This window comes from Cryptotermes secundus, unplaced genomic scaffold, assembly GCF_002891405.2.
Source record: "Cryptotermes secundus unplaced genomic scaffold, Csec_1.0 scaffold209, whole genome shotgun sequence".
NCBI classification, from domain to species: Eukaryota; Metazoa; Arthropoda; class Insecta; order Blattodea; family Kalotermitidae; genus Cryptotermes; species Cryptotermes secundus.
In genome coordinates this window covers 772,225-791,850 of record NW_019727789.1, presented here as the reverse complement: position 1 = coordinate 791,850, position 19,626 = coordinate 772,225, and the positions used below count along the sequence as shown (strand labels likewise).

At 38.9% G+C, this 19,626-nt stretch overlaps 1 protein-coding gene across 1 annotated transcript in view; it reads left to right on the top strand.

The window, feature by feature from the left end:
• Positions 1-1,588: 1,588 nt before the first annotated feature.
• Positions 1,589-19,626, top strand: part of LOC111864986 (intraflagellar transport protein 88 homolog) — a 28,770-nt gene continuing 10,732 nt past the window's right edge. The window contains exons 1-9 of the mRNA XM_023852650.2: positions 1,589-2,003; positions 2,131-2,178; positions 2,306-2,451; positions 6,005-6,200; positions 10,002-10,219; positions 12,354-12,463; positions 13,100-13,221; positions 16,002-16,149; positions 18,243-18,439. Of these exons, the coding sequence (XP_023708418.1) occupies positions 1,857-2,003; positions 2,131-2,178; positions 2,306-2,451; positions 6,005-6,200; positions 10,002-10,219; positions 12,354-12,463; positions 13,100-13,221; positions 16,002-16,149; positions 18,243-18,439 (1,332 nt within the window). The 5' untranslated portion in view covers positions 1,589-1,856. The remainder of the gene's footprint in view (positions 2,004-2,130; positions 2,179-2,305; positions 2,452-6,004; positions 6,201-10,001; positions 10,220-12,353; positions 12,464-13,099; positions 13,222-16,001; positions 16,150-18,242; positions 18,440-19,626) is intronic.

The following is a 19,626-nucleotide window of genomic DNA, read 5'->3' as shown; positions in this document are numbered from 1 at the left end:
GTTAACAATTTTCAGTGTCTGTAGCCATGGAAACTGTATTTCTTAATTAGTTGGTTTCCAGGAATTGATTTCTATGTGGCAACGTATTTGCCTATTTATTTCCTAGGAATAACCCGTATGTCACAATATAATACTGGTTGAAAAGACCACTGAAATTCAACAAGGAATCATTTATTTATGTTATCTTGATACATTTACTTTGTTCCCTCATTTCTTTGTTAAAAGAGCAAATTAAGTCACAATCTTATCCTTCAAGTGACAGTTTTGTGCAGAGCTAGAACATACACAAACATGAAAACTACTACAGTATGAGAATGATATAGTAACAAATAACATAGTCATGAAAATCTCATATATATCCATGAGGATATACGAAGTACAGATGTGTGAGGAACTGTTAAGAATTTCTTCAGCCTCCACACATTGGGCCCTTTGGCCTGTGCCCATTCAGAATTTATGCTGAAATTGAATTTTGTAGACAGTAGGACTCATTGGACAGGTGATCAGTCTGTCACACCTGTTACCTACACAGGACAACACAAACAGAATAAACCCAAATATCCGTGCTTGAGTGGAATTTGAACCCACGATCTGTGTTTTGAGAGGGCAAAGACATTTTGTGCCTTAGACCGTGCAGTCACTGTTCAGCCCAAATAGGAATTTACAGGAGAATAAACCAAAGAATATTAATTACCCATATTAGAATACAATTTTTGCCATATACTTGAGACATCTGCCAACAATATGGAATCCCTAATATGCTTACAACAACCCAAGCAAAGACATTTGTCCTGTAAGTTGCTGCTTGCTTGTTGGGTTACAGTTCATCCCTGAAGACAAAAGCAGTACACTTCCTCAACACATCGGAAGACTTCTACCAAACTACACAGCGTCAATACCAGAAATGAGTAGTCTTCATGGTAATCAATATCAGAATCTCAAATTCATATTTTAACTGGACTTAATCCAAGCTCATATATGGCATTGGTAAAATGAAGAGAAATAGCCTTATAGATACACCACATTCCAGATTTCCAGAAGTCTTAATCAAAAACGACTGTGAAGCGATTTAGCTGTTTTGCTAACAGATGTAAGACCGAAACCATTGCAGCCCACATTTCAAAGAGGTGAATTTTAATTCAGTTGAACAGAGGTTCACAGGAAAAAAAAAAAAAAAAGGCCAAAAATTAAAGAATCGTTTAAGTAACTACCAGGGCTTGGTACGAATCGGACGAATTTTCTACGACACAAAGGAGTGCTATTATTTTTTTGTTATTATTAATGAAGTTATCACCATTAAAGGGAGAAAATTTCATGACTTCTACACTTTCATTCTAGAAAACTTCAAGTATCACCACCTACACCAAGACATGTGTCGAAATGGGAATTACCCCAAAAGAAAGCTGAAATGTAATACTGAAGAATCATTTATATGACGTCCGCTATAGTTCCTTAAACCAATTATCAACATCGATCAACATAACCTCAGTGACGCTCAGTGACGCCATAGTGATTTCGTATGTACCCGCTTGTACCGTGGTTTCAATGTGACATCTATTGAGGAATTTGTGAATCACGGTACAAAAGCGGTGGTAGTATGCGGTAGTATGTACCGGTAAGTACCCTTAGTTACTTGCTGGAATGGTTTTTGCAGTTCCGTTAATAGTATCTGTATCCGAATGAGTTACAATTTTAAACGCGTATTTAATTCGTCTTTTTTAATGATGCACGATAAGACAAGCATTAGACGCACAAATTGCAAACTGTGATGTCTTTTTTTATAAGACCGTTTGCCTTAAGGCTGACATTGTACTTGCCAGTTTCCGAAGCCTCGAAACTATCGAACTGTGATACAAATGGAGCATATACGTATGGCCCCACCGGATACTGATGACCTATATTCAGGTTACAATGAATATCCCTCAGCATTAAGCACCAAAGATTTGGAAGAAGATGAAATATTCCAACAAGCTCTTCGGAGTAGCTACGGTAGGAGACCAGTGGTAAGTTTTAGAGCTGCATTTTAACATTACCCGTGTGCATAGTCACAGGATTTTATTTTATCGTGTTGTGGCCGAGCAGTACAAATACAATGTTGGGACGACATTTACATGTATTATATTTTCACAGCTGACATCAAAACCAGGAACTTCCATGCGGTTAGGCACGTCAACAGGAGTAAGTAGCGTTCAGTCTTTAATGACAGCATTATATCTTTGTTCTGCCGAAGAGTTACAGATTATATATTACCTTCAGTGTTGAATGGCAATGCAGAATTCTTACATGCTTTCGTTTTAAATTCCAGTACCATGAAGGAGGAGTTGCAAGGCCAATGACAGCAGTGAGGGGTGCAGGGTACACTTCATCTGCAGGTCAGCGTCAGTTTGATCCTCTAAATCAGGCAGCAAAAGTTCCTGCATCTCCGCAGCTGGAAACAAAACGAGAAGATTTGTAAGTTGTTCCTGAAAAATAATTGTAATGGAATAAATGCCCCCCCCCCTTTTATACACTTTTGAGTTATCAAGGGGTCTAATGATCGGAGTTCCTGGCTACAGATCCAGAGGTCCCGGGTTCGATTCCCGGCGTTACCAGATTTTCTGAGAAGTAGTGGCTCTGGAACAGGGTCCGCTCCGCTTTGTGAGGATAATTTAGGAGCTACATGAATGGAAAAGTAGCGGCTCCAGTCCAGAAAACCGATATTAACGGCCATGGGGATCTGTTGTGCCGACCACGTGACACCCTCTATCCGCAAACGTAAGCACTAATTTCACTAACAAGCAGCAGTCGCTCAGTCAGTATAGTTCACTTGAGCACTAGAGGCCATGGAGTTTATTTGTCTTTGTTTTTGTTTGTTTGAATTTTCAAGAGGAAAAATAAACAATGCAGTGTTATAGACAGTGCCACCATAAAGCAAACTTATGCATGGGATGAGCCAACTTGATGTGAGCTTTCCTTCTTATTGGGTGCTTACAAGAAGATTTCTCGGATATATGTTGCGTACATTTTGTATCTCTTTTAAATATAAAAATCACAATATGGGTGATCATTTGGTCAGCCCATCTCATTCTTTCTATTTGGTTTTTATTTTCTTGTGTATTTCCTTCAGGAATTGTTTACAATTGTAATGCCGTGATGACGGGTGGTTAAAAACAATACTAATTCACTCCATCAGCCATCTCTTTGTTGGCTAATCCCACCGCTGTGACCACTTTGTAATGTCGTAAAAGGGGGCTAAGTGACTCGTTAACCCTTAACATCTGCCGCTTTGGCTTGGGTCCGCTGTTCTTGGGGGGAAGGTCCATTGACGTTACACATTTCTTCCCATTCTATCTTTTCGTCCAACCCTATATACCTATATACACACAGTCACTGCCGACGTTTGTCGGGTACAATACGCTTAGATACATTCTCCTTCTGTCGGAAGCAGTTACACTTATTGCACCTGACTCTGGGTTTCTAGACCTCTTCCTTTCTCTCTTTCCTTCCTAAGCCTGGTCCATCTATTACTCCTAACTCCCTAGGGGTTTACACTTTAATATTATCATGCTTAATGTCCATGGCTATACGGAGTAGTTCCACTTACTTATGAGGACGATACTGGCGCACACCACCAACCAACACCCTCTCGGCATCATGTCTCTCTCCAAGGTTTCTTGCTGATCACGTCGCAACAATCTAACAGTGATGAATGTGAAGACGATGCTCAAATTAGCCGTAAATAGATATAGATCTCCATCTGACAATTAATCTGACAAGAAAAAGCCCCTATAATAATGAAGATCCCCTTTTTTATATTTTCTTCTTGCTATTCACCGGCTTCCAGGTGAGTATACACCTGCCCATCATGACATGATTTTGGTTGGGGTGGCTAGCTCTCATTGGCTGAAAGGTGAAGGGGGTTTGCGTTCCCTAGCCTACTGCCTTCTCTGACTCAGTGATTTCTTAGTGCCTCAGCGCCTTACTGTGCTACTTTCTTACTAAATCTCTTCCTTGTCGCAAGCGTTAGTAAGCTGACACTGTAACATTCTGGCTAGCTTGCTATTGCCTAACTGGCTTCATTACCTTCTTAACAAATCCTGCTTCCTTGTACATTTCATTCATCTATTTCTTAACCTTAATTTCTAAAAACACCATTTCTTAATTAACATGAAAATATATCCACTTGTACATAAAGTTTAGGCACAACAACAATTTTGTACATAAATCCAAATTTCTTATTAATTTGCTGTGGTGGAAATACTTCTAACAGCACCTTTCATGTAATGTAATGAATAATATTTTTGTTTATTCAAGGCATATTGGGGAGTGGAAGTATAGATCCAAATTTTCTTGACTTTGACACTAGTTGGAGGTGAGTGGTCAGCTTTGCGCTCCAGCTGCTTTAGTCCCCCAGGGAAAGAGCCCCTGGTGCCCACTGGATAGGAGGCTATGTGGACCCCCGAGCTGGTCTGGACAACTTGGAGAAGAGAAAATTCTTTACCCTAATAGGACTCAAAAGTGCAACCCCTGAGTCATCCAGTCCGTAGCCAGTTTCTGTAGCAGCTGCACTATCCCTGCTCCCATGATGCTGGCAGCATTCAAAATATATAGCATCAGATGGTCGGATGATTAGTAAACAGCGATTTGGGAATGATGCAGAAGGAAGCCATCATGGACTAATTTGAGATGCTGCTTTGGCATTTGCCTGGATGGACTGAGGAGAACCATAAAAAAAAAACTTTTCCACAGCTGAGATTCAAACCAGGTATCTCCCAAATACAAGCCACAAGCATTACTGTTTGATCCACTTCTCTTGGTCTGGAAGGAATAATGTGTCTGCAATAAATTGCATGGGTAGATTATGTATGTCTATTTCTGTGTGTAAGACTAAGTCACCTAGTTCAAGGTGGCAGTAAAATGAGAGAGGGATGTTTCTAAATTTTGTTACATAGTGGGCAAGAATGTATCTTATGGTTCATAATGTTTTGTTATATAGTGGGCAAGGATGTATCTTATGGTTCATAATGTTTTGTTATATAGCGGGCAAAGATATATCTTATGGTTCATAATGTAGTTGGATGGTCTTCATTACATTACGGTGCTGTTGACATAAGACCAATAGCATCTTCTCAGTTCTGGATAAGCAGTAGATTAAAGAAAAATGTTTTAGTTATTTACAACATTAATGAAGATCTTAATCATAGCATATGTTTTGCTGACCTGTAGTACTTATGAGGTAATTCTTTTATTGGTGTCTTTCTTTTTCTCTGTATTCCTGTACAGCAATCTCTTTCCAGCTGTGAATTTCAAGATATCTATTGTTTTTCATTTGTATCCAGTTTTACCATTAGTGTTTCTTCTTAATTAATATAGTCTGCACAGGAGGTTCCTTCCACACAAAGAGATTTAAATTGATAGAGGAGGGCTTCTCATGCTTGGATGCCTGTCTCATGCCAGGCTCCAGCATCGGACACCTTTCATCATTCTACTGCTCATACATAGGAGTCAGTATAGCAGTGGGCTGTGGGCTGAATGGCTGGGGTTCAATTCCTGTAAGCGGCAAGCTCTTTCTCTTCTCATCATTCAGACCAGCTCTGGGGCCCACCCAACCTCTTATCAAACAATGGGTACCAGGGCCTCTTTCCCTGGGGTTAAAGTGTCCTTGGCGTGGAGCTACCCACTCCCTTCTAGTGCCGAGGTGAAGAATGGTGGAGCTATACCTCCACTCTTTCATGTATCACCATGGCATAGTGCTAAATTAATTAAGCTCAGAGACAGTTTAACCTTTCTTTTAGCTGCCCATGCATGCATACCACACATTTCTTCTGAAATGATCCATGTATTATTTATGTTTTGTATGTAATGTAACGTGTAGTGAAGATTGTAATTTTTTTTTTAATTGGTGTGTGGATGCTGTGCTTTTAATACTTTTTCATGCATTCTGATATTTGGGAGCCATGTTACTAAGCATAAGTGACATTGCAGTATCAGTTAATGGTTTAAATTTTGACTGACATTATCGTAGACCTGAAGAGAAGATCCGAAAATTAGAGCGCAGAATTACAGAGCTGATTGAAGAATCTTGCCTGGCCAGTAGTCGAGGAGAACAGCGGTCGGCGCTGGATACAGCTAAGGAAGCTTCCAGCAAGGAACGAAGTCTCATCCGCATGCAGGAACAAGCAGGTCTCGGTGAAACACACAATCTGGATCTCACATTTTCGGTACTTGGGATTTTTATACCATCTTTTTTTAAAAATATGTCAGTTAGTTCAGACTTGGTGTTCTAATAAATGGGTGCAGATATGCGATTGCCTGTGAATGTGACTGTTAGGGACCCGTAGGAACATCGACGATACTGACATGGTGACTGGGCAAGCTTCTAAGATTGAAATAACCCTGACATCATTTGAAATTTGGACTGTATTACATCGTAAGCAGATCAACTAGTTATGTGAGTAGTGTTTAAAACTGCAAATTCAAATCCTTTAGAACTCTTAAATGTACCACGGCAGTGATAAGTCCTCTTGTACTTTCTTTATGATCAGGTTTTTAATTTACTGTATATATGTATATGAGGCATACACTATAATGAATTGCTTGTGTGTTTGAATTAGGGTTGCATGTTTTGTGTAAGAGAACTGATTAAATTCTTGGGAATGTAATGCCTGTAAGGAGTAACATTATCTGTGAGATTTTCTACACATTTTTGCTCAAATTATTATAAAACAATTTTATTTTAAAAAGTAATTTTTTTTTAGATCTTCTGCAGTTTGTTGCAATAATATTTAACCATCTTTTTTTTTTTTTGCCAGAAACTTAGTTACTTGGTTTGTTATTATGAATTCTTTATATAAATTCTCATATTGCATTTACAGAAACAACATTTAGTTTAACTTTTATCGTTCAAAAGTGTGAATAATAAACCCCTCAATGCTAGTGAACTGGTGACCAGATTTTAACTCAAGGGTGAAAGAAATATTAGAACAGAAGGAATGCAATGGTGTGTCAGCTGGACCATGACTGTAGGGCAACACGTAGACAATAAAGGCTGAAATATGTGACCAAATATCATAATTATTAATCAAGCTATAATTCAGTAGAACAGTGAACTTTTACTTTAAATGTCTTCCTTTGTTCGTTGTACATCCTGTACAATGAATGGGCAGCTGAGGTTTTAGATGCCTAAAATTGCAGGTATGCCATCTTGACAAATTTTTTCTTTGTTTATTGGTTCATTTACTTGCAGTGTCTCAGTTTATTATAGTGTTGAATACAAGAATAACTGTAACTAATGAATTACTGAAAAAGATATTTTGTGGGGTGAGTATGATCTGTTTTAAGATACTGGCCCAGCGGTTAACTGAATAGACTGAGAAAGACCATGGATCAGTATAGTCAGCCTCCGGGCCAAGAATTGAATCTGGGATCTCTCGAACACAAAAACACGATGCTAAGTGGAACACTTTTTGTATATAAAAGGTGGACACATTAGTTCATTATGCTTCAGACATGGTATACAAGCAGAAGTTTAGATTCCAAACTAACTTGTGTGACCACTGAAGTCTTGTTTGCTTTTGGGGCATTGCGCTTTAGTCCGTTTCTTGTACGGACTCTGTATGTTAGATCATGTCTTGTATGAACTATTCACAAAAGTAGAAGGTCATATGTTTAGAAGCAGGTGCTTGAAATTAGATACAGCTGTCTGTTCATGGACACTTCATCTTTCCACCAAGTCCTTGGTCTCCCTGGTGGTGATTTAAGATTTTACTTTTAGTATAATAAAATAAATCTTATTTTCATCCATACATGACACATTCCCATGCCACTCTTCCCTTACTTTCAGCAAGCATTCCTGTAGCATTTCTACTTTCATCCAGGTATAAAGGTTTGTTTTTTTTTTTTTTTTTTTTTTTNTATTATACAAGGTGGTTCAAATATGACTGGGACTGATTTAAAAAAAAACCACACAATTGCCAAACATTTATTTGCACATGTCAGTCTTCAGTGTACTCCCCTCTGGAGTCAACACATTTTTTCTAACTTTCTGGAAGCATCCTGATGCCCCCCAAAAAAAGACTTGTGGTTGGCGGCATATCCACTCCCGAACAGTCTGGATGACGGCGTCGTTGTCCACAAACCACATGCCTTGCAAGTCTGATTTGAGCCTTCCGAACAGGTATAAATCACTTGGGGCCAAATCGGGACTGTACGGTGGATGTGTCAGAAGGTTCCATTTCATTTTCCGAAGGGTTTTCATTGTTGTTTTGGCCGTATGGGGGCGTGCAGTGTCTTGAAGGAAGGCTACCCGCTTTCCACCTGTCTTCAGCTTGGATCGGAACTTTTCCTTTACGTCTGTTGCCAGGAGGTCTGAGTAATAAGTTGCATTGACTGTTCTGGCATCTGTCAGAAAGTCTACATGGATAACCCCCTGCCAGTGACAGAAGAACGTTGCCATCACTTCCTGCTGAACGGCTCCTCCACACTCTCTTGGGTTTGGGAGAACTGGTATGCCGCCACTCGATTGATGACTGCTGGGACTCAGGAATGAAGTAGTGCACCCACGTTTCATCGGCGGTCACTATAGACTTCAAAAATGCATCACCTTCATCTTCAAACTGCTGTAGGAGACAACTGGCAGCTTCCATATGCACCATTTTGTTCATGTTCGTCAAAGTGCGTGGTACCCACCATGCATTCACCTTGCGATAGTGCAGGTGGTATTTCATAATGTCTTCTACACTACCAACACTGATAGACAGCATTGCTCCAAGTTCCTTGATAGTGATGCGCCTATTCTCATGAATAAGTGCGTCTGCATGATCAATGTTTGGCTTGGTGACGGATGTTCACGGCCGACGATAATGTGGTTCATTCTCCACGCGCGCTCTGCCCTCTCTGAAGCACTTACACCACTCAAACACACGTGTCTGTGAGAGACACTCTTCCCCATACTCTTGTTGGAGTCTATGGTGAATTTCAGGGGATGGGACATTTTCTCCAACGAGGAATTTGATCACAATGCGTTGTTCCACGCTCCGCGGTACCTTCTGTACGCTCATCCCTCTAGCAACTCCCAGACAGCACTGAACAGGTTCTAACCCTAACAGGAGGGAGAGTGGAGGTTGTGGCTACAATCTTTCAAGGTCGCACAGCTGCTGCGCAGTGCGGCTTGCTTACAAAAAAATCAGCCCCAGTCATATTTGAAGCACCTAGTATTTCAGGATCCTGTTGCGTTGATACATCGCTCGTCCACTTGCTTCTGTCTCTAATGCAATACAAAAATTCATTTTAAAATGTCATTTACAATCACATAAAATTCACAAAATGTCATGAAAAACATATTGTATTTAATTATTGCAACATGTTTTGGCCCTACAAGGCCATCCTCAGGCAACTGTTAACTGATTGAGATCACCATACTACATCAGCTCATACCTCAATATATTTACGTGCTATTACCGCACGTTGTTATTTGAGAATGTACACCCACATTTCACTCAATTCTGTTTTCATATTATTGCGTCCGTATGGTGTTCCTTTTTTGCATGGTTTGTATTGATCAATACAAGGGATACACGTCAGACTAAAGTAAACTACAAACAAAAGAACACAGTGTGGATGCCACAATATGAAAATAACATGAGTTAAGTGTGGGCGTACATTCTCAAGTAACAACGTGCAGTAATAGCATGTAAATATATTGATATATGAGCTTGATGGAGTGTGGTGATTCCAGTCAATGAACAGTTGCCTGAGGATGTCCTTGTAGGGCCGAAACATGTTGTAACAATTAAATAAAATGTGATTTTGATGCCTTTTTATGAATTTTAAATGCGATTGTAAATAACATTTTAAAATAAAAGTTTGTTTTGAATTAGAAACGGAAGCAAGTATTCAAATTTGTTATGAAATTTTGTTATGGAATTCCAGTTCCAGCTTTAAACAGCCTTCTGGTACATATCCAACAATTTAGTAGTGTAATTTGGGGAGGCGTAAGTGGTAAATAATATTCTTATTTATAGGTACTCTTCAATTTGGCAAACCAGTATGCCAACAATGAAATGTACTCTGAAGCTCTTAATACTTATCAAGTCATCACAAGGAACAAGATGTTTAACAATGCAGACAGACTCAAAATTAATATGGGCAACATTTACCTGAAACTGGGGCAGTTCAGCCGTGCACTTAAAATGTACAACATGGCTCTGGATCATGTTCCAACAACACACAAAGATCTCAGGTTGGTTGCTGTAAGAAGTACTACATTTTTATAAAGATTCATACTGTTTGTGTAAACCTATAGATGATTCCTGTGTACCATTGCGCACACTTTTCTACTGTAAAATGTAGTCTAGTCCACAATATTGTTACATGTTAATGACTAGACATGGGGTTTGGATTTGTAACTGGTTTTATTGAATGCTAGTAGCTTGTAACTACAAATAATTGTAACGCTTCCACTAATATACAGACTCTACAAGTCACTGCTGCAAACACTAAGTCATTGGTCCTTGCTTGGTAGAGGCATCTAACAGTGCAACTCAAGACTGATGGACCGACTTGGCCGGTGGTGTTCGCTGTGTAGCCTTGGCTTGGACCATATAGGAAAAAATGTCTCCATGGTTACTCAGTTGTTGCGTTCCTATCTGTTACCATGGAAGTGATGCATAGGCAGCCTCTTTTTTGTTCCACTGTTTCAGCTTTCTACTGTCATGTCACAGTATGTTTCAGTCACTAAATGAGGCTCAAAATGGCTGCAGAGAGAGAAATCTAATACAGCAACTCAGACCTTCATAGAAGATATCCAGAAAGCATTAGATAATAAGCTATTAGTTATGGGTATATTTTTATATTTAACTAAGGCTTTTGATGCAATAAATCATAATCTACTGCTTGCCAGATAGGAGCTGTATGGACTTAACAAGAAAATATACTCATGCATGAGTTCGTATCTTACTGGTAGAACTGAATTTGTGGAAATACAACAATACATGAAAAGACCTGAAATATAAAGACGTATACTTCGTCATGTAAAGCAATGAAATATGGTGTACCTCAGGGTTCAGTTTTAGGACCCATCTTGTTCTTGTTGTTTATAAATGATTTGTCCCAAGTTGTTCAAGAAGCAAAGGTGATGTTATTTGCGGATGACACAAATGTATTGAATGAATGATTGTATAAGGGGTGGGCCTTCTCAGCCCATGCACTGCGACCTACAGTGGTCTGTTGTGCTTCCCCTTTAAACACAAATGTATTACTCACTGAGAAAACTCACATCTTTGAAAGAGAAAAGTGTAGAAGTTATAGAACAATTAGAAAATTGGCTCTTGACAAATAATCTTATAATAAATACGGAAAAGACCAAAGTACTGCTATTTCAGGGAAGATTTTTTATGCATTTTTTAAGAGTTGTTGACATGTAGTGTTTGGCTGTTTTCAACTGACTTGCCCAGTTGGCCCTGTGTAACAGTTATGGATGTTAAATACATTATCAATATCATCATTATTACAGTCTGGAAGTTACACATAAAATGTTACAGAAACTACAAAAACTATAGAACAGTATGATTTATTTAAGGTTATTATTTAATTTTAATTTAGATAAAATACTAACCTTTTCTAACTCATACTTCATTATATTTTTAGTACTTATATATTTTTATGTGTAACTTCCAGCTAATGATCATCTGGTAACCGAAACAAACTGTGGACTTTATCTTGTAGGAATGAAGTTTGTGTGGCTGTGTGCAGTAATCATGAATAAGTACTGCTTTTTTTCTCGATCATGTTCAGGTGACAAAGTTCTTATGTTAGTTACTGTAAAATATAACCACAATAGATCATTGAAGGTCACGGTGCAAGGGCCAGATTATTATGGCCCACCACTCATACATTCATTCATTCATACTGTAAAATATACCCTGTGGGTCTGCATTATGTTGCAGTGACACTGGCTGCTGTAAGAATTTTCCTGCTCTGTTATGTTTTACTGTTTTTCTGATAAACTTAAGAAGATGATGATAGGTGTCAGAGAGTGAGTGTGACGAAGCAGGCAGGGTAAACATGAATCTTGAATCACATTATTAGGAAGATGTGAATAGTTTGTCATAATTTTGTTATAAATAATCATCAAAATTATTCTCCATTTTTTATCATTGTACAACCATAGTATTTATGGAAATGTACAGACAGCATGAATATTTATATAAATTTCTTTTTCTAGTTCATATCTCTGGTATGGTGTGCTCCTTCGATAGTAGAGAAAATGTGATAATAGTAGTTATGGAAAGGTGTTTTACAGTAATGAGGCCCAAGTTACGTGTATGTTATCTTGAGATCTATATAAATCTTCAGAACAGTTTTCCGTGTTGCAGGTTGAAGATCAAACACAACATAGGCATTGCATTTGTGAAGATGGGACAGTTCAGTGATGCTTGTTCCAAATTTGAGGACATCATGCAAGAAAAGCCAGACTACGCATCAGGTGAGGTCACTGTTGTTGTAAATGTTCATTTCTGAACAAAAGTATTCAGTTTGTTATCATTTGGTCAGTTTGTGGTAGCCCCTGTTGTCCTTTTCAGTGACATAATTCTTGTATGGTTGGTTAATAGATTTTATATTGGATAGTTTTATAGAAAATTGCCTGGCTCTTTCAGTTTACAGTTTAATTGAACAGTTTTAACAACCAGTTTACATGAACACTTACATGCATTTTTACAGGTAACTTGAGCGTAACTCGCTAAATATTTATTGTAGTGAAAAATGTTTTGAACTAAAGTTGTAGAGAAAAAATGAAACATGCGTTTATATTTGATATGCCAGTTCTTCAGGAATTATTAATTTTTGAAATAATTAAATACATCAGACACCATATGTATATTTTCAACTTCCTGTATTCAGCATTGGATTATTAGTGTTTTTCAGTTATTCGTTCATCTTCTCCCCTTCATTTTCATGGATAATTGTAAGTGTACTGTACTACTTATCTTGCTTTTTGGGGAGGAAGGGTGTTTCTGTAATAACTTAACCGCTGTTTTAAATCCAGACTCACTTGTAACTCATTATCAATCTATCTTCTAATATGACATCTGTGAAATAAAAGATATGTACATTGCTTTAGGTCTTCACATGATCTTATGCTACTATGCACTGGGTGAGAAGGATAAAATGAAGCGTGGATTTCAGATGCTACTGGAGTGCCCTCTTAACATTGATGATGACGAAAAATACAATGCTGTGTCAGTGAGTACCTGAAATCTTCAGATAACTTACGTGTTTGTGCACAGTAACTGTTGCAAGGCAGGACTTTTTTTATAGCCAAATTTAGTAAAATCTGTGAAATTTGTTCATTTGTTCAGAAGGAGATGCACTTTAATATCTCAGGTTGAACTTTTCACTTGACTGAATCAATGAATGTTGAATGTTTTCCTCCCACTTTTATACAGAATTACAATGTGTCTTCACTCTTTGACGCATTCAGCAGCTGCTACATAGCAGAAATATACATGTATTAAATAGCATAAAAAATTATTGCAATAGTTAACTAATAAATTAAATTATATTACCATTAATAAAATTCTGTGAGAACTACATGTTCTGTACATAACCACTGGTCTCATTTCTAAACAGAATTGCTTGTTTCATATTCTTATAATTGAAACAAACACATATGTTTGATTGCAGGCTTCTACTTAACCCTTATACACTCAATGCCCCAATCCATCAGCGTGTCTGGTAATGGCCAGAACACTCGGGCAGTCAATCTATCAGCTCCGTCTAAATCAGTGGTATTCAACTTTTTGTTCTCATAACCCCAGATATAATTTCTCTTAAATTTTTTACCCCCAAAATTGTTGGTGTATAATTCAAATTATAAAGCTTATAATCTGCATCTAAATAAATTAAATAATTTACATCCAAAATAATGTATTAAATAACAAGTTTCAAACAAGAAGAAGGAGAATCAAGCTATTAAACGACAAATATGTTATTGCCTATCATATAAAAATTAATAAAGGAACAAAGGTATTTTAGCAAAGCAAAAATCATATGATTAAATATTTTATCAATTATTAATGTGGTTCTAACCTGTTAAAGAGATGATTGAGCTTGTTTCTGGCATGCCAGCACCTCAATTCAGGGACAGATTTTAATTTTATGTACTCCTCAAGATGTCTTCACATACCCCACGTTGAAGACAATTAGTCTAAATCATGTTCTCCTAATTATATAAATGGCNAAGTTTCATGTTCCTATCTCATAGAATTTAAGAACAATGATGAATAAATAATTTTCGAGCAAAATTTAAATGGCCGGCTGAATATATTACCGCAGGAGCCGCGGCCGCGGAATTTAAATCACCACGTCAAAGTGTTAATAAAAATATTTTTTTGAAAGAAATTAAATATGTTTAGCCCACATGTTAACTTGGTGGTTTAATGCTTTCTTGTTCTGTCATTTTAGTTGTTTTACTATGAATATATCATAGTTTAGTGGTGGTATTTTGTTTTTATAATAAGTTATATATTTAACATTTTTGTTGCATTTTTTGGAGTTTATAGTATATAAGGGTGGTTATTTTACATTTTTAACTAGACAGTGGCTGGTCCAAGCTCTAGGTTAGATGACCCTGACATGTTGGAATATTTAGATACAACTGGCAGTGATAGTGACTTTATTCCGGAAAGTGACACTGATGATACAAGTGATGAAGAAGATGGTGTACGTGCCATATTCCCAACTGCTCACCCTGTGCATGACAGTGAAGAGGATGACATGGATAATGACGACTACAAGGAAATTCTTCACCTGGGCTGCCTCTTCCTCTTCCTCCCCAATTCCAAAATCTGCCTTTAGCTAAGCATATGCCTCCTCATAGTGCTTACTTCCATCTCTTCTTCACAGACTTGATCCTTACCGTTATGGTGACATGCACAACAAGTGATTAGCAGTAGCAAGTAGTGTTCCCACTCTGCTAACGAGCCGGACCAGAATTACCATGCACGAGATGAAATAATTCTTGGCCTGTATTCTAAATATGGACATCATCAAAAAGAAGCCATCATGCTGGTTCCAAAGCCAACCCATGATTTGGGAAATGTTTACCAAGCATCACTTTCCTCACTTGCTGCCAAAAAGACAATTTTATTTTTTCCTGAATTATGTAAATTTTAAATTTCTGTATTTAATTCATTCAGTTTTTATTTGTTTTCAAATTATTTATAGTGTTAGCACTTTTAGGCTATTTTTGTTGAAGTCCACTGTTTATAATGAATAAATGTTATTTTTTCATATGTCTTTGACCAATATTGTATTTTTGGTGAATTTTTGAAGTGAGACTTGTAAATTGAGCCAGATTTGCCTGAGTGTTTTAGGCCAGGTACTGGAAAATGGGCTGTGCTGAAGGGTTAAACTACTGACTAACTATTTTAAAGAAAGACTTCTCTAAGTCAGTATCAAAATGACATGATTCCAGACTGGCTGCAGCTATGAAGCTGTGAAGGGAATGTGGTTGGTTGGTTTGTTTGTTAATTAGTTTCTAAGTCATTTGTGCGTGTAACCTCAGCTGGTTGGCATGTTTGTAACTTATTTTCTGTTCAGACATCACTTGAGCAAGTTGCATTATCCAGTTATACTTCAGTTGGAGTGGGTGATTTCAAGACCTTCCCACTCCTGTCTGCCATAGGTCTCCACAATCTCACAACTGTAATGGCATCTAGGAGCAGAGTAGGAAGCTGTGTGCACCAAAAAATGGTGTCTTATTTTACTTTCACTCTTCTCTTATCATGGTTAAAAGTTTTCTTACATACCATAAATGTACAACTTGGAACCCCTGACTTTACTTCCATTCTGAAGGAAGTTGTGGTACAGATTTTATTGCCCATAAAAATCCATTGACCTTGTCTGGGTTTGAACCCAGAGACAAGCACGTTACCTCATTGTAAGGCGACATAGTAATTTATTTTCCAAATTTAGGATTGGCATAAGTATCTGTTGCATTTTCCTGTAATTGCTTTATCCAGGATGACCCTGCAGCTAACCTAATTCTGGAGGTGATAAAGACAGACTCTTTATGGAAGCTGGAACGGGGAATAAGGCAGGAGGCAGAACGGAGTATCCTGACAGCAGCACAACTCATCTCCCCTGTCATAGAAGATACTTTCAGTGCAGGTACAGTGACCAATTGTACTTAGTCTTAATGTAATAACTTAGTTTTGATTAGAGCAAAGTTTACTGTAGAAGCTGATGATTTTAATGTGTCTCTTGCCAGGCACTAATCTTACCGCCCTCCTCTTCTTCGCCTTCCTGCTCAGTGAGACTTCAAGCCTCACGAGTTGGTCGTCTCTTATACCTGCCCTTCACGTTCGCACCTTTGTGGTCTGCCCTTTTATCCGCCGCCTCCTTGTAGCTGTCTGATTCAGGGTAGGGTGTGGGATTGCTCTGAATACTTGAATTTTTATGGGCGCCAGTGGACTTGGGTGAAATCCACGAGTTTGGAACGGGGAAAACAAAGGTGGGGATATGGATAGGCGGACGTTTGGGGTTCCGACTGCTCAGAAGGTAGGACGAGATTCTGTCTCAGGGCGACTTCTGGGCCTTGCTCACACAAGGAGAGAGAGAACACTGAAAAAAACTCGCACTTCACCAACACTGTTGCTTTTATTGTTAGTGTTCACTAGAGTCACACATTACGAGGCCATAGCACTTGGACTTTATACACCAATTTAACGTCCGGGAGGTTACTACTGTTACTCCCTTTGGCAACTCACTCCGGTTACTCACTATCCATGACTAACCGCTCTTATTCCCGTGTAAAGACTGCTCTTATTGCCTTGTAATGACTCACTCCCACCGTTTCCTTCTGATGACTTGTAATGACTCACTCCCGCCGTTTCCTTCTGATGACTGACTCCCGCTATTTCCTTCTGATGACTGACTGCTCTGGAGAGGCAGAAGTCCCGACGGTTCCGGGAACGCCTGGATTTCTCTCCTCTGAAATTTTGCTGATTGGCTGAACCTAAAATTTGGGTGTTTCTCTCATTTGCATTCAGCCAATCCCTAACCAGATCCATGTTAATTTGGGCCTGAGTACAACACGGTCCCTCTGACAGCTCTCAAATAAATGGAGGTACGCTAACGATCACTCGGTACGCCCCTTCGAAAATTATTGCGACTCGTACCTGTCAAGTCTCAAATTTTCAAAGACTCGAACCGTCGAAGTTAAGCATTGAAATCCCCAGAAAACACAGCGGGATACTTCCTGCTCCGTTCTGGGTTTTCAAGTGACCTGCAGCTTGCTTGTCCCTCAGAAAGACCAGATGTTGTCCTTGGCGTCTGCTGGTGCTGGGGGGGCAATTGTGTATCATCTTGTTATCAGTAATGCAGTTCATTTAAATGTAGTACATTGTAATTAAGAATGTAAATCAACAACATTGTTGATGTTCCTGCATGGTGCGGTTACACTAACTCCATGGAGCAAAGCTCCATACAAAACCAATAGTCACTCCATTGAGAAAGTCCCCACCTGTGGAACCCAGAAGTTCATTACTGTGCTCAGAAGAGCCTGCTGTTGGTTCCTGTTTTTAGTGAGATTAATCCAGCCCACACTTTAAGTCACTGTAATACGAGCAGCACTAAATGAGAACACAGGCCTTGTTTCTAATTGTTAGACATTTCTCACCTCTTATTTTGTCTACCGTTGAGGTAATTTTGGGGACAGCCCAAGAGAATGTAAATGTTTTGTTAACATTTTGTAGCCAATTCTTGGATCATAAGTGACTGAGTAAAACCACAAGAAGGCCCATCCAAGATAACCATTTTTGTCTTGAGTATGGTACCTCTTGAATGGGTCTGATATGTCATCCCATTCAGAAACAGTGATCTAATATAGAGGCAGACTTTATGTTTTAGGGCACGCGGTAGCATAGTTGGTTGAGGCACTATGCTACAAGTTGGAAGGTCATGGGTTCAAGTCCCGATGAGATTTTTTCAATTGACTTAATCCTTCCAGCTGCACTATGGCCCTGGGGTTGACTCAGCCTCTATCAGAAATGAGTACCAGGAATCTTCCTGGGGGGTAAAGGGCAGTTGACGCATAAGACTGACAACTTTACCACCATCTGTGAGCTGATTGTCTAGAAAATGTTGGAGCCTCAACATCTTATGGCCTGGTACAGGGATAGCTTTACCTTTCTTTAAACTTTATGTTTGGGAGTGTCAAATCAAGGATTTCTTAAACTAATCGTGTACATGTCTTCTCACAGGATATAACTGGTGTGTGGATGCAATCAAGGTTTCTAGTCATTCTTTGCTTGCCAATGATTTGGAAATTAACAAGGCTGTGATGTTTCTTAAACAAAAGGAATTACCCGAAGCAATTGATACTCTTCGAGCATTTGAGAAAAAAGAGACTAAAGTAGCCAGTGCGGCAGCTACTAACCTTGCCTTCATCCATTTCCTGGTAAGTTAAAACCGAGGAAAATTCTGTTCCCAGCCCATGAGATTAGATTTGTAGATTTAACGATTGAAGAGAGATGTTTACCACAGAGCTTGGATCTCTCCTCACGTGTTTTTATCTGAAGGCTAAGATCTCCTGCTGTGGTGAGAATGTTAACTCTGTTCATAAGGTTCCACATTTAATCTGACTATAGGGACCTTAGTTTGCATTTAGTCCTCTCTAGTTCCTGCTTTTATAATTGTCCTAACGATCAACATGTCTGTAGTGCTCACAGTAGAAACATTGGAAGCAGTCAGCCCCTTGATTCAGCTTCGGCTGAACTGAAATTAGTTTGAGAAGACATCTGAGATTATTGTGGCTAAGGAACCCTGTTGCTATTATAGGAGAATCAAATACGTGGTGCTATCAGAAAGTTCCCGAAATTTGAATTTTGTATGCAAATGGTTCTGAGTACATTGAAATACTGCTAGGTGTCTCCCCACACACCCTTCTTGAGTCAGTGTGGCAAGCGGTGTCAAGTTGAGTGGTTGGGTTTATCGTTGAACGTATTTCCATTGTTGTGTTTCCGTGAGTTTGCGGTTTTGCGATGACTGACCTGAGTGAGCAGCGTGTCTATATAAAGTTTTGTTTCAGACTTTGGAAAACCACTGTAGAAATGCACCAAATGTTGAAGCAAGCATTTGGTAACAACAGTTTAGGCCAGACAGAAACTTATGACTGGTGTAAGCGTTTCAAAAATGACCAGACATTGACTGATGATGACAATCGTTCGGGACAACTGTCAACTGGCACCACACAAGAAAATGTTGCGAAAGTTAGGGATCTGATTCTGCAAGATCATAGACTGACCATCCAAGACCTCTGCAACACCTTGGGACTAAGTTATGGTACATATCAACAAATTTTGTCAGAGGAACTGAACATGAGGAGGATTGCAGCGAGGTTTGTGCCACGACTGCTGCAAAATGAACAGAAGCAGCATCGCTTGGAAGTCTGCAGGGAACTTCAACAACAGCTTCAAGAGAATCCAAACTTTCTTTCAAAGGTTGTCACTGGTGAGGAAAGTTGGGATATTGGCTACGACCCTGAAAGTAAGCAGCAATCATCGCATCGCAATGGAAGAGCCCTTCTTCACCTCAGCCAAAAAAGCTCGACAAGTCAAGAGCAGCATTAAGTCCATGTTGATCTTT